The sequence below is a fragment of the Prinia subflava genome, chromosome 2 (genome assembly GCF_021018805.1).
Source record: "Prinia subflava isolate CZ2003 ecotype Zambia chromosome 2, Cam_Psub_1.2, whole genome shotgun sequence".
In the NCBI taxonomy this organism is placed as follows: Eukaryota; Metazoa; Chordata; class Aves; order Passeriformes; family Cisticolidae; genus Prinia; species Prinia subflava.
In genome coordinates, this window is record NC_086248.1 from 102,136,640 (window position 1) to 102,153,572 (window position 16,933).

The following is a 16,933-nucleotide window of genomic DNA, read 5'->3' on the forward strand; positions in this document are numbered from 1 at the left end:
TCAGCTGCTGAGTTCTGGAAAAGTATCCAGGAGAAATTAAACACCATAATTCCAACCTGTAATATGCCCTCAGTGGCCCACTTTTCCTTCAAACCAAAGCATTTTCAATTCAGACCTAAAATTATTGCTGACCTGCCCAGTTTTTCCTAGATTTTTCAAGCGTTTAGGGATTAACTTTCATCTTTGTGAAGCAGCACATCATGTTTAGTAATTCACACAGCCCCGCTGTGAAGATTTGCCAGGGTCTTTTTACCCTTTTTATTAAACAAGCGGGAGAAGATGCCCTGGGAAGCCTCCTGCACTCCCCAAGGTCCCAGTAATAACTTTTGTCCCATTCCTCTGGCTTCTGGTAAACCAGCTTTGCCTTGACGTCTTTCAGAAATAAACATGGAAGTGCAAGCAAAGAGGCAGAGGAGAGAGAACAACATTTTTACTGAAATGAATAGAAACTCTTTAAGGGGAGGTCACTAACATGAGAAGCATGGTGATGACCTCTAATCAACACTGATTGTTCTCCCTACCATTACAGAGCCTCTTTCACAATCCAATTTTCTCAAACCCATTAAGAAATCTCAGTAGAGAGAATGAAATTTGTCAGTGTCTGTATCCACTTTTCTGAAAAAAAGCGCATTTCTGCTTCTGCTCTGATTTCATCACTTATTTGGTAACTGTATTTCTGGCAGGTAAAAAACAGAACTGGAGGTTCACTACCTCAGTACAGAGAGCATGCCTTCCAACCCAGACTAGAGCCAAGTTGCTAAATGCTGACAGTTTTCTGTTTTCTCTGAGTATCTTTTCTTTTTTATTATCTTTCTTGTTTTTTCTTTGACAAGACGTTGTCTCCAGTTATCCCAGTACTAGAGAGGCTAAATCCAACCAGGTCCTGCACGTCAGGAACCACAAGGCAAAGAATAGTAAGTAAATTTTCCTAAGTCCACAAAACTGCCACCGCCCCCAGCAAACAATGGAGCAACGACGGATTGAGGGAGCTGCCTTGCTGTTTGCTAGCAGGGAAGAAACAGTACATTTCTGCTGGGACAGTGAATGCTTTTCTACTTCTCATTAAAAACAGATTTTTGTTTTTATTCTGAAGTAGACAGTTCAGTCATCCAGACTCGATTTTGCTACATGTTAAAGGCACATTCCACGCATTCAGAATCAAATTCCTATATGAATTTTTAGGAGTATTCTTGTTGGTGATACAAAATCCAGCTCAGGTCCAGTGCTCAGTTTCCAAAACATTTCAAAGCTCAATGTTCCCATGGAAACTTGGGATTCTTGAACTTGCCAGGCATGGTCAATAGCAACGTTACTCAAAGAATTTCTGCAGCTATTTAGCCAAAAAAAAATTCCAAACACAGAGGGCTCACATTGAAATACACAATACAATCTAATTTATACTCAAAAAGAAATTATTAATCACTTCTCACAGCTAATCGTGACTGTTCATTTAAGCTGACTAAGAGTTATTTAAAGCTTCAAAACATTCATTAGGTGCAGGTATTTTCTTGGCCACTTAAGAATGCCTCTAACGTAACTCATAGAGCTGATAAAGCGAGCTTTCCAATCCATGTAATCCCATGGATATTTCTACGTCAATTATTTTATCTCATGCACTTCAGAGTGTTCCAGAATTACTTCTTGCTGAACTCTTGAGTCTTTTAGCTCTCTGACATTTAGCTTTCATCTTAAAGAAGCTGAACTGTCCCATTTTCAGAGACAACTTTCTCTTACCTATGGCCTGACATGCTTACGGTGTCTACAGAACAAATGAAAACAGGAAGTGAGTTTAAACCACCCTCCCATTATTGACTCCTTTTAATCAGAAGATACCAAGAACAAAAAACTATCAGATCCCTGAAGTCACAGTCCATACAGGAGATGAAAATGCACCAAAGGAAAAGAACTTCAGTCAGAGCTCTGGAGCACACTGGACCCTGTCCATGCCAGCAGGAGAAGAAAGGCAAAGTCACACTTACACAGAGGACGTGCAGGGCCACTGCTCCATGTCTCCTGTCCTCATTTGTGAAGATGTCATTGGGGAATTCATGAAGAGCTGCAAAAAGTGGGGAGAAGGGAAAGAAAGCACAGATGTTTAATCAGCTCCTTAACCAGTCAGGACACACCCACCGACGTGCTGTCCAGTAACAAAGCGAGAGGCTGCCCAACCCAACCCTGGCCACCTGCCAGAGGCACTGCCTCACTTCCCTGTGGCTCAGTGTACCATGTCCTCGGGCATCACCTTCCCCAAATGTTTAACTGTGCCATTTCCTTCTGTCGCCAGCACCACACTGTGACCCACAGATGCCCAAGGGGGGACAGACACCCCCCCACAGCACAGCATGGCTCCTTCCTCAAGAGAAGCAGTCAGAGCTGTCCAGAGCAGGTGCCATATCTCCTGGAGGGGTTGGAGACTCCGTTCCCACTGCCCAACAATCCATAGAACCATCGAGAGGAGCACACCACATACTTCTCAGCCTTTGCTGCAAATGCACTGTCGGAAGTCACTGAAAGACAAATTCCCTCCATTTGCTCAGATGTTTTGTTATTGCTCTGGATGTATAATGCTCTTAAGGATAGCCTGCTAGTTAGGCTGCGGGAATGGCTTTAGGTTATAAACCAAAAAGCCAATGTGAAGACAACGCTCTAGCATTCAAGTGCTTCTCAGTAATTCCAGATTTTGAAACAACAGCTTTCTGCTAATGGTCAGTTGTACACATTCAGACATCAGCTGGAAAAAATCAAACTGCCTTTCACATCTTTAGCAGGTTCTTTCTGCCTTTCACTTCTCTAGCATTAATAAAGCTCCAGCAATAGGAACTTAATTAGCAACTTCACAGAAGATTGAATAGACAAAAAAATACGGCTCACTGTCCTGGTTTTGCTGCCTCTGTGTCATGGGTTAGCACTGGCCAGATGTTAGTGCACCCATGAATATATGTTTTTTCTCTAACAACTCCTGTGGGATGTGATCAGGAACAGAGCAGAGCAGGCTTAAATCTTGAAAACAAAAAAACCCACCAAAACTTTATTAATTACATAAGAACAGGGACAGAAATACTCTTAAACACACACAGAGACAGAAATAAAAACTTCTTAGAACATTTCTTCTCCCAGTTTCTACCTCCCCACCCATCACTCTTCAAAGACCAACTCTTGGGTTTTAGATTAAACAATCACCACTCAAAAACAAACTAATCTTCAATTCAGCAAGGGAGAGAGGAGTCTCTCTCGCACCACAGACTGTTCCTCAGAAAACACGGGTCCACCCCTTATGTGTTTCCATGTCACCCATAGCACCGCCCAGAGAAGTCTGCTAAGGTGACACTCTCTTTTTCCTATGTCCAGCGCTCTCACCGCTGTCTCATAGGCCAAAACTACATACAGGGCTTTTTAAGGATGCTGCATGCCGAGCTCTCCCCTTTTCACCCAGGGGCCGGGGTTCCAGGAGCAGGTCTGCCCTGAGGGCAGAGGGCACCACCTCACCCTCCCCCTCTCTTCTCTGCTCGCTCCAACTCTTCAAGTGCCAGTCACTGTAGCAAAAGCAAGGGCAGCTGCATCCACCCAAAAATGCAGTTTATGTTCAAAAGAGACTCAAGTTCAGTCCATGGCTGACATTATGCAAGAAAAGTCCAGCTCCAAGGCTACTCCTCTCATTCTTCCATCGAGTTCCTTCCAATCATGCTTTATCATCTCGGTCCCAGGCCGCTGCCCTCTCTCCGAAAACCACCAGTCATGAGAATCAATGTCTAAGAAAAGTTTCTTTCTACCAAGCAAGGGTTAACAGTTTCTTCTCAGCAGGGTGCTGCAGGCGGAGGCACTCCCAGGCTCCGCAAACCCCCACCTGGCTGAGCACCTTCTCCCGGAGTTTGGGGGGGAGGAGGGGGGTGAGCACACACAGAAGGCACTTCCACAGTTTTCCACCCCTCCATCCTGGACGGGGCAGCTCAGTTCCAGTCCTGTCCCTTCTCTTCTCCCCCCCCCCCCCCCGGGGGCTCCGGCTTACCTGAGCCGACCACGTGTTTCCCCTCCCTCACCCAGCCTCGTGGCCGGGCAGGGGAAGGAGGCCTGACACATCCCTCTGCTGAAACCAGGATCTGAAAAGAGGCCGAACCCCCCAGACTCTTGCTTTTAACTCTTTGTGTCCTCAGAGGCGTGTCCAAACCTCCGAGTGACCAATCCAGGTGCTAGCAGAAAAGCTGATCACTGATTGGACTGCCCACATCTCCCTGGAAAAATTCACCTCCCCCCCAACCACGACACTCTGAAGCAATAATTGAGCAAAAGGCAGCTGCATTTTGTTTCCTCATGCAAGTAACAGCTCTACCCAGGCACTGTACCTGAGGAGGAAAACACTCTTTTTTACATACAGTCTTTTGCCCAAAGGCTCGGGTTATTACTGTTAATTGTATTCCTGTGGATTGGAAAATTCTATAATGAGTCCTAACACACTAGCAGGAGCTACTGGAGCAGTACAGATGGCATTTTTAAAATATCCATAACAGAGGAACACAGCAATTCTCTTCTTCTTTATGAGAAGCAGCAATGCCTATGACTTTTTATCACCAGTCAGGACTCACCCGCCAAGAGCTGTGACTATTTCCAGGAGCTGTGACTACTTCCAGGAGCTGTGACTACTTCCTTCCAAGGCAGAATTAGTTCTGTCAGCCTACCTTCCCCTCCCACCCCAGCATGTGTGCTGTGATAGAGTTGCCAAAGGTTGCCAGAAACACCCTTAGGTGTACAGCCTAAGGAAGTAGTCAGGGAGATACCAGCACAAGGACAAGCACAAGGCTGAGAAAAATCCCAATGTTATAAAGGCAAAGCCAATTCCAAATTAATAAATGATTTTATTATTTTTTTAAAAAATCAATGACCAGAGTTTCGGGTAAGCCAACAATCAAAGAATCAGTGTCGAGTCTCGGGATCGGCACTGGGTGAACCTTAGCTGCGGCCTCTATTGCACTGTAGCTCCCCTGTTCATGTCTTTGGTTTTGTGAGTCCTGTTTATATACAGTTTTTTTTGCGGGACAGGGTATTACTTCATACTCTCTTTGTCCCTTCAGTTTTTCTTCGTATTCATGTAGATTCATCCTTGCCATCCGGTAGGTTGAATAGTTCTTCCGAGGAGAGATGAATATTAGATACGATTTCTGGGAACTGTGCATTGAGATGCGCGTCCCCGATGGCAGAGCGAGATCCATATCAGTGGTAATGGTTGGGTCGTTCGCAGTTCCATCTCCGGAGAAGACCCATCTTCCTCGGACCTTCCCTCCTTTTCTGTATTCTCGAATCCCGTTGATCCCCAAGCTCAAATGATTTTTACCATTTATTTTAAAGAGCACATCTTTGGTTTATCTTACACATACATTATAAACACGAATTATCCCACATCGTTTATCACACCAAGCAATACAAAACACTATGGAAGCTGAGAGACAATGAAGGTAAATCAGGTGGAAAGGATTCACCCTTCCTCAGCAAAACACTTCATTATGTGAAAACCCAATGTTTCCTTCACAGCTTTAAGACACGTTCCTGATCATTCCTTGTTCCACAAGCAAAGGAAACATGGGAGGTCTGTCTGCAGCAATATGCAAAATGGTTTGCTAATACACGTGTGTGTGCCTCCTCTCCTCCTGCAGCTACCTCTGAGATTTTACATTTGTTACAGACAGATGATAAAAATCCAGTTCCTTTATCAAGAGTCTCTGGGAAATTCAAGGAAGAAGTGCACCTAAGGTAAAGGCATACAGGGTAAAGGCACCAGTACAAAAATAGCATAAGCTGTCTCTAGTGTCAGTGGCTAAGAATCCTGGCCCTCCTTCCTGTGTGCAGCAGAAATGCCCAGTGCTCCCTCAGGTTCAGGTTCCCACCCTACATTGCCAGGAAATGCACCTCCTTTTCACAGAAAATCCAAGATGTCCATCAGCACATCCTCCACAACACCTTCTGAACACAAACACATTTAATGGGTTACACTTGGAAGCATGCAATTTTAAACTAATGTATGCAAATTTGAAATCTGCTGCATTTTTATTAGCTGCATCAGGTGCAGATGAGTACAGATAAGAGGAGAGCTTTGCAAAACACAGGAACTCCTTTCTGAGCAGAAATAAAGGGTGCTGCTGGAACACCACTCCAACAACAGCTGCCCTATTTAGCGGGTTATAAAAGCTCAGACAATTTGTTATTTTGCTAAAAGAGTCCCCAGCCTTTGTACAGAAAATAGGTGCAGATTTTGCCAGGTTTATTTTGATTGCACAGGAAACCCCAGCCACCCTGCCAATGAACCTAAACTCAAAGAATAAAAGACTTCTGCTTAATAATCCGCTTTGGTCCTGCAAACTTGGCAGTTATCAGCCTGGAGCAGACGAGGGGCAGGATCTTCACAGAGCTCAGCACCTCCCCAGTCACCTCCTGCGTGGACATTAGGCACAATTCTGGGAGCAGCCTGGCACCCAGTGCATTCTCAGTGCATTTTCAGGGGATTCCAGCCCTTGGCCATACACAACTCAGTCTCAGGAGTTTACAGCTCCTGAGGGTTACACTCCCAGAAAACTAAGGGCTGAAGTCTGCAGCTCAACACAACACTCCTTCCAGGGGTGCAATTCTATCTTGCACTGGGGCAACTTGTAGAACTATGAATGAATATTAGGATTATTTGCATTTGGAAGTAACTGAAATTAGACGGCCATTAGCAAGGTATGGATTGGCCTTGGAAAGGGAACTAAATATTACAGGAACAGATGAGCATTTGTTGTGAGAAACTATGCTGTTTTGCTCTTGACTCAGGTGATCTCACAGGCAGGTTGCTGTGCAGGACAGGGAGCCCACACTTTTTGGATCTACACCCACCAAGACAAAATTATTTTAGTCATAATACAATGAGCTAGAATGAATTTTTGTCCTGTTATTCTTAATCAGTGTGCAATTCTGTAAAATTACAACCTTGTTCAGCCCTGGCCACAGGTGACTTACAGAAGGTTGTGCATCACACTGCACTCAGAGGATTGGCTGGCACAACATAAACCTGTCTCTGCCCAGGCCAGGTGAGCAGGGAAGGTGCTGCTCCTTGGGGGGTGGCACTTTTCACAACCCTCTTCCCAGCTACTCCTTTCCCTCTCACATTTAATGTTCCTACCTCTCCAAAAAGATTACTTTTCAAAAAACCCAGCACTTTACTGTGTAATAATTGCCATGAAATAATTCGTGTTATTGCGTATATAAAATGTGATTTAAGATATGTTCTGTAAAATAAAATGAGAAAGCCGGTGGGGCTTGAGACAAACAGATTTTAGGATGAACAACTGCCCTTGCCAGGAATTCAGGATGAACAATACCCCTGCTGGCAACCCGGGAAATACAAAATTAACAACAGAAAGGGAGGTGGACCCGAAGACAGATGGGCCCTCTTGGGCGGTAGAACTGTGAACAACCCAGCTATCAAGAATGATATGGATCTCACATTCCACCTCCCCATTCATGCTTCGAGAAACTGAATTAATATTCATTTTCCCTTTGAAGACCCATTCAACAGAGATGGAGGACAAAGAACTGTGGAGAAATACTCTGCCCCTGGCAAAATAAACTGTATATAAGGAGACCCCTAAACGACTGGATTTTGTGAACAGGGGGAGTTATGGAGCGCTAGAGGCCATAGCTAAGGTTCACACAGTGCCGATCCCGGGACTCGACACTGAACTTTGGATTGCTGGCTTGTCCGAAATTTTTGGTCTTGTCAATTCTTTAATTAATAAAAGTATTTATTAATTTGGAATTGGCTGAACGTTTATAACAACTGGATCAATAGTTCTAAATGCTGAGACATCCACTTATTTTTTTAAGAAGTCTTGATATTGCTAGCCAGTGTATCTACTTTGGCGACAAGAGAGCCATTGGGAAATCCCTCACTACTTTAAGAGACAAAAGATGTTCAGCATAGCCGAAGAGTTACCAGCACAGAAAACTCAAATTTACAGCCTTGGTTCATTTTCTCATGCTGTCCTTACAATTCCTTCTCTATGAATTCTGCTGTTGTCACCTATGAGGGACAGATGTTAGTGGAGCAGATCTTGTGACATGACCCCAGACAATGTCTTTTGCATCCATCCTGATGGATTTGCCCCAGATTCCCCCACCCTCCAAGGAAACCCCTCCAGGGGAGAGCTGGCCCCCCTTCCCAGCCCTAGCCAGTGCACATCCCAGCCAGTGGCCACATCCCCGGTTAGGAGAACTCGGCGAAAGGGGAGAAAAACTAGTGAGGAAGATAGTGAAAATGAAGAAGATGGGCATAACTTACTCCCCCTAAGGGAAGTGCCCACTGCTCCTGCTGTTATTGGATACGTAAACGTTCCGAATAATACCACGGACGTGAGGGCATTTAAGAAGGCCATGGGAAGGCTCACGGATGACCCGATAGACATGGCGGAAAGGCTTGACGAGTTCTTGGGAAAGAATATACATATGAGGATATAACAGCAATTTTGAGGTCGCAGTTTAATCATGAGGAAAGAGGATTAATCAGGCAGGCTGGAATGAGGGAATGGGAGCGCAGAAATCCTCAGGGCTCACCTGGTAACATAAAATGGCCTAGTCAAAACCCGGGGTGGAGTGCTCAATCTGATAATGACTGTAGGAGCATGATTGATTTAAGAAACTTGGTGATACAAGGTATTAGGGAGGCGGTGCCAAAGGGCCAGAATATCAGCAAAGCATTTAATGAGTGTCAAGGGAAGGATGAGACCCCTTTGGAGTAGCTAGATCAATTAAGAAAGAGTCTACAAATATATTCGGGAACCGACCCCAGCTCCCTGGTAGAAGTGTTGTTGAAAACGCAATTCGTGGCGCGATCATGGGAAGATATCAGGAGGAAATTAGAGAAAATAGAGGATTGGCAAGCAAAGGGGTTGCAGGAATTACTTAGGCACAGAAAGTCTATATGAGAAAGGAAGAGACACAGCACAAAGCGCAAGCGAGAGTGCTGGTGGCTGCTGTCAGAGAAATGCAAAGGAGGGCACTGCCTTCCAACTCTGGGAGAATGGGAAAGAATAGTGCCAGGAGAGAGCAGTCGCCTCCATGTAGAAGGGATCTGGGAAAGCTCAAGGAACAACAGAAGTGTTATTACTGTGGAAATAAGGGACATATAAAGAGGGATTTTCAGAGGAGAATGAAGGACAAACATGTCTTTAAATTAGATGCCTAGGACTGTCTTGGGCTCTTTTTCCTGGGGTCAAGACCATCGAATGAGCCTATGTCCTGGGGTGACAGGACATTTTCATGCCTTGTATCCCAAATCATGGTTGGTTTTTTTTTCCCTGTTCCCGTGTTCTCAGTTTGTTTTGTCTGTGGCTGAGCCCCTCCCCCGGCTGCTTGCTTCTGGCTTGCTGCTAGCTTTAGGCTGCTTTGCTGGCTTTGCTCTCTTGCTTTCTGCTTTTTGCTTGCTTTTTTGCCATTTTTTCTGCTTTTGTGTTTCCCCTTCTTTCCTTCCTCCCTTCCCTGAAGACATCGGACCTGCTTCGGGCCCTGATTCGGGAACATCAAGGGAACACCCCCCAGAGTCTGCACCTGAAAGAAGCTTTGGCACCCTCCCCAGCAGAGACTGCTCACCCTCTCTTGGACTGGTGAAAACATTTCTTGTCATCTCGGACTGTTTTCCTTGTGTTGGGGAGTGGTTTTTTTTCTTTGTTTCTCAATAAACAAGTTTTTTCCACTTTCTCCTCTGAGGAAACTCCTCCCGAAACCAGTGGTGGGGGAGGGAGTTGTGGAATTTTGTCCTAAACTAGGACAGCCTAAGATAAAATTAAGAATAGTACCCCACAATGAAGAGATTTCCTTCTTGGTGGACACAGGAGCCGAGTGTTCCATGGTCCAGAGGTTGCCAAAGGGTTGTGTTAAAAGCCGGGATACCATGACAGTAATAGGAGCAAAAGGCGAACCCTTTAGAGTTCCAGTTAAGAATGTGGTGGTTGAATCAGAAAATAAAATCTGTGTGGGAATGTAGAAGAAGTGGATTATGATTTTTTGGGAAGGGACCTGATCATAGCTTTAGGAATAAATTTAATAATCAAGGGACTGGACATAGTAGTGAGTTTATACCGACTGACAGGGGAAGACGAGAGCAAAATAGACCCTGTAGTCTGGCACAATCAAGGGGAAGGAGGGAGGATAGAAATGACCCCTATTTCTATTGAGATCCAAAGGCCTGAAGAACCCATAAGGATAAAACAATACCCCATTTCCATGGAAGGAAGGAGAGGGCTGAAACCTGTAATTGATTATGTATTAAAATGGGGAATTTTGGAACCATGCATGTCCAGACATAACACTCCAATCCTGGCAGTAAGCTCCTGATGGGAGCTTTACATTAGTCCAGGTGTCATGGGTTAGCACTGGCTAGATGTTAATGCACCCATGAGTGTATGTTTTTCCTAATGAGCTACTGTGAGATGTGGTCAAGAACAGAGCAGAGCAAGCCTAAAACTTGAAATCAGAGAACAAAACTTTATTACATTACATAGGCACAGGAATAGAAAGGAAAACTCTAAACACACACACAAAATAGAAATGAAACCTTCCCAGAACATTTCTTTTCCTCCCCCAATTTCCACCCCCTACACGTTACCCTCCATAGACCAAACCCTTGGGTTTTAAATCAAACAATCACCACTCAAAAAATCTTCAATGCAGCAAGGGAGAGAGGAGTCTCTCTCACACCACAGACTGCTCTTCAGAAAACACGGGTTCACCCCTTATGTGTTTCCATGTCACCCGTGGCACTGCCCAGAGAAAGTTGCCGTGGTGACACTCTCTTTTCCATGTCCAGTGCTCTCACCACTGTCCATGGGCCAAAGCTGCATATAGGGCTCTTTTAAGGACGCTTGCATGCCGAGCTCTCCCCATCTTTCCCCTGGGGCTGAGAGTTCCAAGAGCAGGATTCCCCTGAGGGCAGAGGGCGCCACCACACCCTCCCCCTCTCTTCTCTGCTCACTCCACTGCAGCAAGTCGAGCCGGCCACATCCACCCCAAAATGCAGTTTATGTTCAAAAGAGACTCAAGTTCAGTCTATAGCTAACATTATGCAAGAAAAGTCCAGCTCAAAAAGCTACTCTTCTTCATCCCTGACCATCTGAGATTCTTTTCATCTTCTTTTACCATCTCAGTCCCAAGCTGTTTCTCTCTCTTCTGAAGCCACTAGCCATGAGAATCAATGTCTGGGAAAAGTTTCCTTCTGCCAAGAAAGGGTTAACAGTTTCTGGCTCCCAGCAGGGTGCAGGCTCAGGCACTCCCAGGCTCAGCAACTCCCAGGCAGCTGGGCATCTTCTCCCGGAGGGGGGTGGAGGGGGAGGGGACACACGGAAGGCTCCTCCACAGTTGCACCCCTCCATCCTGGATAGGGCTAGCTCAGCTCCAGTTCTGTCTATTCTCTTCCCACCCACCCCCCCCCCCACCCCCACCCCCCCCCCCCCCCCCGGGGCCCCAGTTTACTTCAGTTCAGCTGCGTGGTTCTCCTCAGCCAGGCCATGTGGCTCCCCTCCCCCACTCAGCCTAAAGCTGAGCAGGGGAGAGGAGATGTTTCCCTGCTGAAACCAGAGCTCAAAAGAGACAGACCCTCTCGCAGTCCCCGCTTTTAACCCCTTGTGTCCTCGGAGGCGTGTCCAACTTCTCAGTGGCTACTCCAAATGCCAGCATAAAACCTGACGGCTGATTGGTTTGCTCACAACTCCCTGAAAAATTCACCTCCCCCTCAAACCGAGACACCAGGATTTAAGGGCTGTGAATCAAAGAACAAAGACTAGTTTTCCATGGTAGCCAACCCCTACACCCTCCTGAACCAGATCTCCCCTGAGGACACCTGGTATAGTGTTATAGATCTTAAGGATGCATTTTGGACATGTCCCCTGGCTGAAGATAGCCGAGATATTTTTGCATTTCAGTGGGAGAATCCCGAGACCCACAGAAAACAACATTTTCATTGGACATTCCTGCCCCAAGGGTTCACTGATACCCCCAACTTGTTTGGTCAGGCCTTAGGGCAACTACTAAGTCAGTTTATCCCATCAGAAGGGACAAAGCTTTTGCAGTATGTGAATGACTTGTTATTTGCTGGACCTAGAGTGGAGGATGTGAGGACAAGTACCATAGAGTTGTCAAATTTCTTGGGGAAGAAGGGACTGAAAGTATCTAAGTCCAAATTACAATTTGCTGAACAAGAGGTAAAATACCTAGGACACTGGCTTACAAGGGGGAAAAGGAAACTAGACCCAGATAGGGTTGCTGGAATTATTTCATTACCACCCCTGCGACCAAAAAGGGAGGTCAGGCAGTTGCTGGGACTTTTGGGTTGTTGTAGACAATGGATTGAGAGCTATAGTGAAAAGGTGAAGTTTTTGTATGAGAAACTGACCACTGATAGGGTGAAGTGGACAGAGCAGGATGAGACAAAATTTGAGGACTTGAAAGGAACCCTTGTGACCACCCCTATACTAAGTCTCCCAGATACAAGAAAGCAATTCCAGCTGTTTGTAAACATAAGCAAGGACACGGTGCATGGAGTGTTAACCCAGGACTGGGCAGGAATCAGAAAACCAGTGGGATATGTGTCAAAGCTTTTAGATCCTGTGAGCTGAGGCTGGCCAACTTGTCTGCAGGCAATAGTGGCGGTAGCACTAACGGTAGAGGAAGCCAAGAAAGTTACTTTTGGGGCACCTCTGGTGGTATACACACCGCATAATGTTAGGAGTATCCTACAACAAAAGGCAGACAAATGGCTCACCGATGCCAGGCTACTAAAATATGAAGCTATACTTACTGATTCCCCTGAGCTGGAGTTGCGGACTGCTGCAGTCTGAAACCCCGCCCAGTTCCTGTTTGGGGAATTATCGGAGGAATGCAACCATGACTGCTTGGAAGTAGTGGAATTGCAGACAAAAATATGGCCAGATTTAGAAGATGAGAAGCTGGGAGAGGGTGAGAAATGGTTTGTGGATGGATCTACAAGGATAATAGAAGGGAAAAGGGAGTCAGGATATGCAGTGGTGGACAGAAAGACAGGGGAGGTGATTGAATCAGGACCCTTGAATGCTAGCTGGTCAGCACAGGCTTGCAAGCTGTATGCAGTTCTGGAAGCGCTAAAAAGGCTAAAAGGTAGACAAGGCACGATTTTCACAAACTCCAGATATGCCTTCGGGGTGGTACATACATTTGGAAAGATCTGGGAGGAGTGAGGATTGGTTAGCACTCAAGGGAAGGGATTGATCCATCAAGAGTTAATAAAGCAAATCCTAGAGGCCCTAAGGGGACCCAGCTGTTGCCATCATGCAGGTGAAAGGACATCAAACAGGGATACAGTTCACAACAAGGGGAAACAATCTAGCGGATAGAGAGGCAAAAAGGGCAGCTCTTTCAGTGATAAGTACCCCGGAAATCAGGGAAGAAAATGCCCCAGAATATCCCTCCAGACTGTCCCCAAAAGAGATAGAGGATTATAAGAAATTGGGGAGCAGGTGGGAAGATGGTAAATGAAGACTGCCAGACAGTACAGAATTAATATCGAAAGAATATACGAGGAGGATCCTGAACAGGTTACATCAGTGTAGTGGTGTGTTAATGACTTCTTTATATTTTCTAAGTTTTTCTAAGTTCTTTGTAAGATGGTTTGTTCCTTGTACCCCCATTTTGCCTTCCTGATAGCTGTCCCTGGAACTCCCCCAGTAACTGTTAGGTGTCAGTCCTTTCCCTTCTCCTCTCTGGAGCCTGCCTGTCATCTCAGAGCCCTGCCTCAGAGCTAGAAAGTTCTATGAGGGGCTTCGAGTGATAGGTTAGGTTCAGGGAAAATCCCCTCCTCTCCCTTATGTGTGGTCCTCGCTTGTATCAGTCACCTTCCTAGCTCCTCCTGTATTGAACCCAGTTGGTTGTACCCTCCTCACCACCCTCTGTACTGCCCTCCAATGAAAGGGGGTCCAAAAAGGCCAAAATCGGCTCGGTCTGAGCAATCCTTGGCTGGTGGGGAGGCTCCGCCTGACCCCTCAATAAACCCCCTTGGATTTACTCGACCAGATCCTCCTTTTATTCTCCACCGTCATCTGCCCCTTGCCACCTGTGCCCTCAAAGTCTCGTCGGCGACAAAACCCACTGGATCGGCTTGGCTTGCGCTGCTCGCCAGCCACACCTGCTGCTTGCCGTGGTGCCTGAGCTAGCCTGGGCAGGTTGGGACCACGTTCTGAGAGGCACTGCGATACATCAGCAAACTCACTGGAGTGCACAGGCATTAGCTGAGCATCTTCTGAAATTTTTCCAATGTAAAGGAATTTATGAATTGACTAAACAGGAAGTGCTGGGATGTATGGTATGCCAGAAAATAAACTGGACAAGGTCAAGAAAAATCCCTTTAGGGGGACGACCCCTGGCATACCATCCATTTGGGGGAATGATTTCACAGAGCTACCCAAGGTAGGGAGGCACAAATACCTATTGGTGATAGTGAATCAGCTCACCCACTGGGTTGAAGCCTTTCCTATTGCCCGAGCAACAGCCCGAACCATAGCCAGAATTTTGCTAGAAGAAATCATCCTACGCTACAGTATCATAGATCACATAGATTCAGACCAAGGGACCCATTTCACATCCAAAACTATTAGACAATTGGCAGATACCTTAGGGATCTGGTGGGACTATCACACACCCTGGCATCCACAGAGTTCAGGACGGGTAGAAAGAATGAATCAAATTCTAAAAGCTCAGCTGTCTAAATTGATGTGAGAAACTAAATTATCATGGATTAAGTGTCTCCCTCTGGCCTTACTGAATGTAAGAACCATGCCAAATTCTGATAGTGGATTATCCCTTTTTGAAATGTTATATGTTAATCCCTATGAGCATGGAATGCCGGTAGGACATCCTATATTAAAGGATGGTCAGATTCAACCATATCTAATAGCAATAAACAAAAACTTACAAGAACTTAGAAAAAAAGGAATAATAATGCAGAGCACTCCTCTGGGATTTGCAATTCATAACATACAACCAGGAGATGAAATATTAATTAAAACTTGGAAAGAAATATCCCTAACCCCGCATTGGGAAGGTCCATTTCTTGTTCTTCTAACAACAGACACGGCTGTAAGAACCACAGAGAAGGGGTGGACACACGCGTTGAGAGTGAAAAGAATTGAAGCCCGAGAAGGGAAACCTGAGTGGAAAATCACCTCCTCCCCAGGGGACCTGAAAGTCAAGTTACATTTGAGCTGCAGATGACTGAGGGTGGAGCAATCACCTGCCCGGAGCCAGAGTGTTTTTGTAACCCATTCATACACTTTAAATCCCAGTATTGTGATGAGATTTGGGTTGTGCATTGTAAGTGTGGGTGGAGGCCTTTGGGTTTGTGCAGAAAGTGCTTTGAGAAGGAACAGGATCTGACCATTCGATTTTTAAGGTACACCACTCACTTGGGGGTATTAGAACCAGATTTGGCTGAGTGGTATTTTATATACCTACACGGGGTAAGGGGTAAATTAGGTTCTAAAGCTCAAGTATTAGCCCCTAAGTGTCAAAGGACCAACAAGGTACCCTGCATAGCTGACCCAGTAAAGCTATCCAGGCAGGGCACATTTAAAAGAAGATATGCTATTTGGACTAGTCTGGAGCTCTGAGAGGAAAACCCCTGCTGCCGTGAAGACAGGTTACCTTGCCGCTGGTTGCAACCCAGTGAGCAGAGGCTTAGGCAGAGGGATGTAACTGTGGATAATTCTTCTAGTCCTGGACAAAGCCGTGTGCCCGATAATGGGTCAGCCTAACAAAACCCAACCTAGTTGGGAAAGGCAATTAAAGCAATTCCCCCTGGAAGTTACTAAATATTGGATCACAGATACATTAGGGTACTATTCCTTTAAAGACACTCAGTGCTGGGGTTTTCCACCGACAAAAGGAAAGAGACAGATAAGCGAAAAGGCGTCACCTACAAGCCATTGGTCAGACCTAGGGCCAAAACAAAAAGATATGTAAAAGGGAATTTTCTGTTCAACCAGGGAAGGGAGCAACTATATGATCTAATGGCACCGGCGCGGGAGGAAGAAGGGAAGTGTAATTATCAGACTTACATACAGGAAAGGCTACTAGACTTACAGATAGCAGTGGAAATAATGACAAATCTAACCCTGGATATTTTAGGATTAATAACTAAAAATCAACCTGAAATTGGGGACATTACATGTCAACATCGTGTCACAGTAAATTATATATTAGAAAAGGGGAGGATACTTTCTGGAAAGGTAAAAAGAACAGAATGTAAAGAAGAAGGAACCCCAGCCCGAAGGGAGGATTTCATCAGAAACATTTCATGGTGGGGATGGATAATGGAAGAAGGGAAAACGGGGCGGGGGGGCAGACTGGATTTCTTGTATTAGGACCCAGAACTGGAGTAATAATTCTACGATTTATAATATATGGGATTACCGGTATAAAGACCTTGAAACTGATGAATCTGACAGAAAAAGGAAAACCGGGCTGCACTTGTATTAGCAAAATTTGAAGCAGGGAGGGGTAACAATAATCCCTGGTGAGACAATAAGGGTTAAGTAAACACGAATTATATGTTAAAATTAGAAGAGGGGGGAATTGTGATAAATAATATGGGATAATTCGTGTTATAATATATATATATGGCTATATTAAGATATGTCTATGGGAATAAATGAAACAAGCAAGTTCGGCCTTGTAGGGAATGTACTTTAGGACAAACAAAAGCTGCTGGTGGAGCTGGAAACACAAGAATCACTGACATTAACAACAGAAAGAGGGATGGACCAACCCTCCTGGGCAATGGGACTGTAAAGTGCCCAGCCATCAGGAACGATATAGATCTAGCAGCAGTATCAGGAAGATGCCTCTCTATTCATCATCTCAGCTCCCTACTCAGACTTTTTGAGAGACTGAA

General features: G+C 45.5%; 1 protein-coding gene across 6 annotated transcripts in view; it reads right to left on the reverse strand.

The window, feature by feature from the left end:
• The window catches only part of LOC134547399 (sodium/potassium/calcium exchanger 3-like), a 234,323-nt gene that overhangs the window by 158,920 nt on the left and 58,470 nt on the right, over positions 1 to 16,933 (reverse strand). For all 6 annotated transcript variants that reach the window (XM_063391260.1, XM_063391258.1, XM_063391259.1 and 3 more), the window contains exon 3: positions 1,980 to 2,056. In XM_063391260.1, coding sequence (XP_063247330.1) covers positions 1,980 to 2,056 — 77 coding nt within the window. The remainder of the gene's footprint in view (positions 1 to 1,979; positions 2,057 to 16,933) is intronic.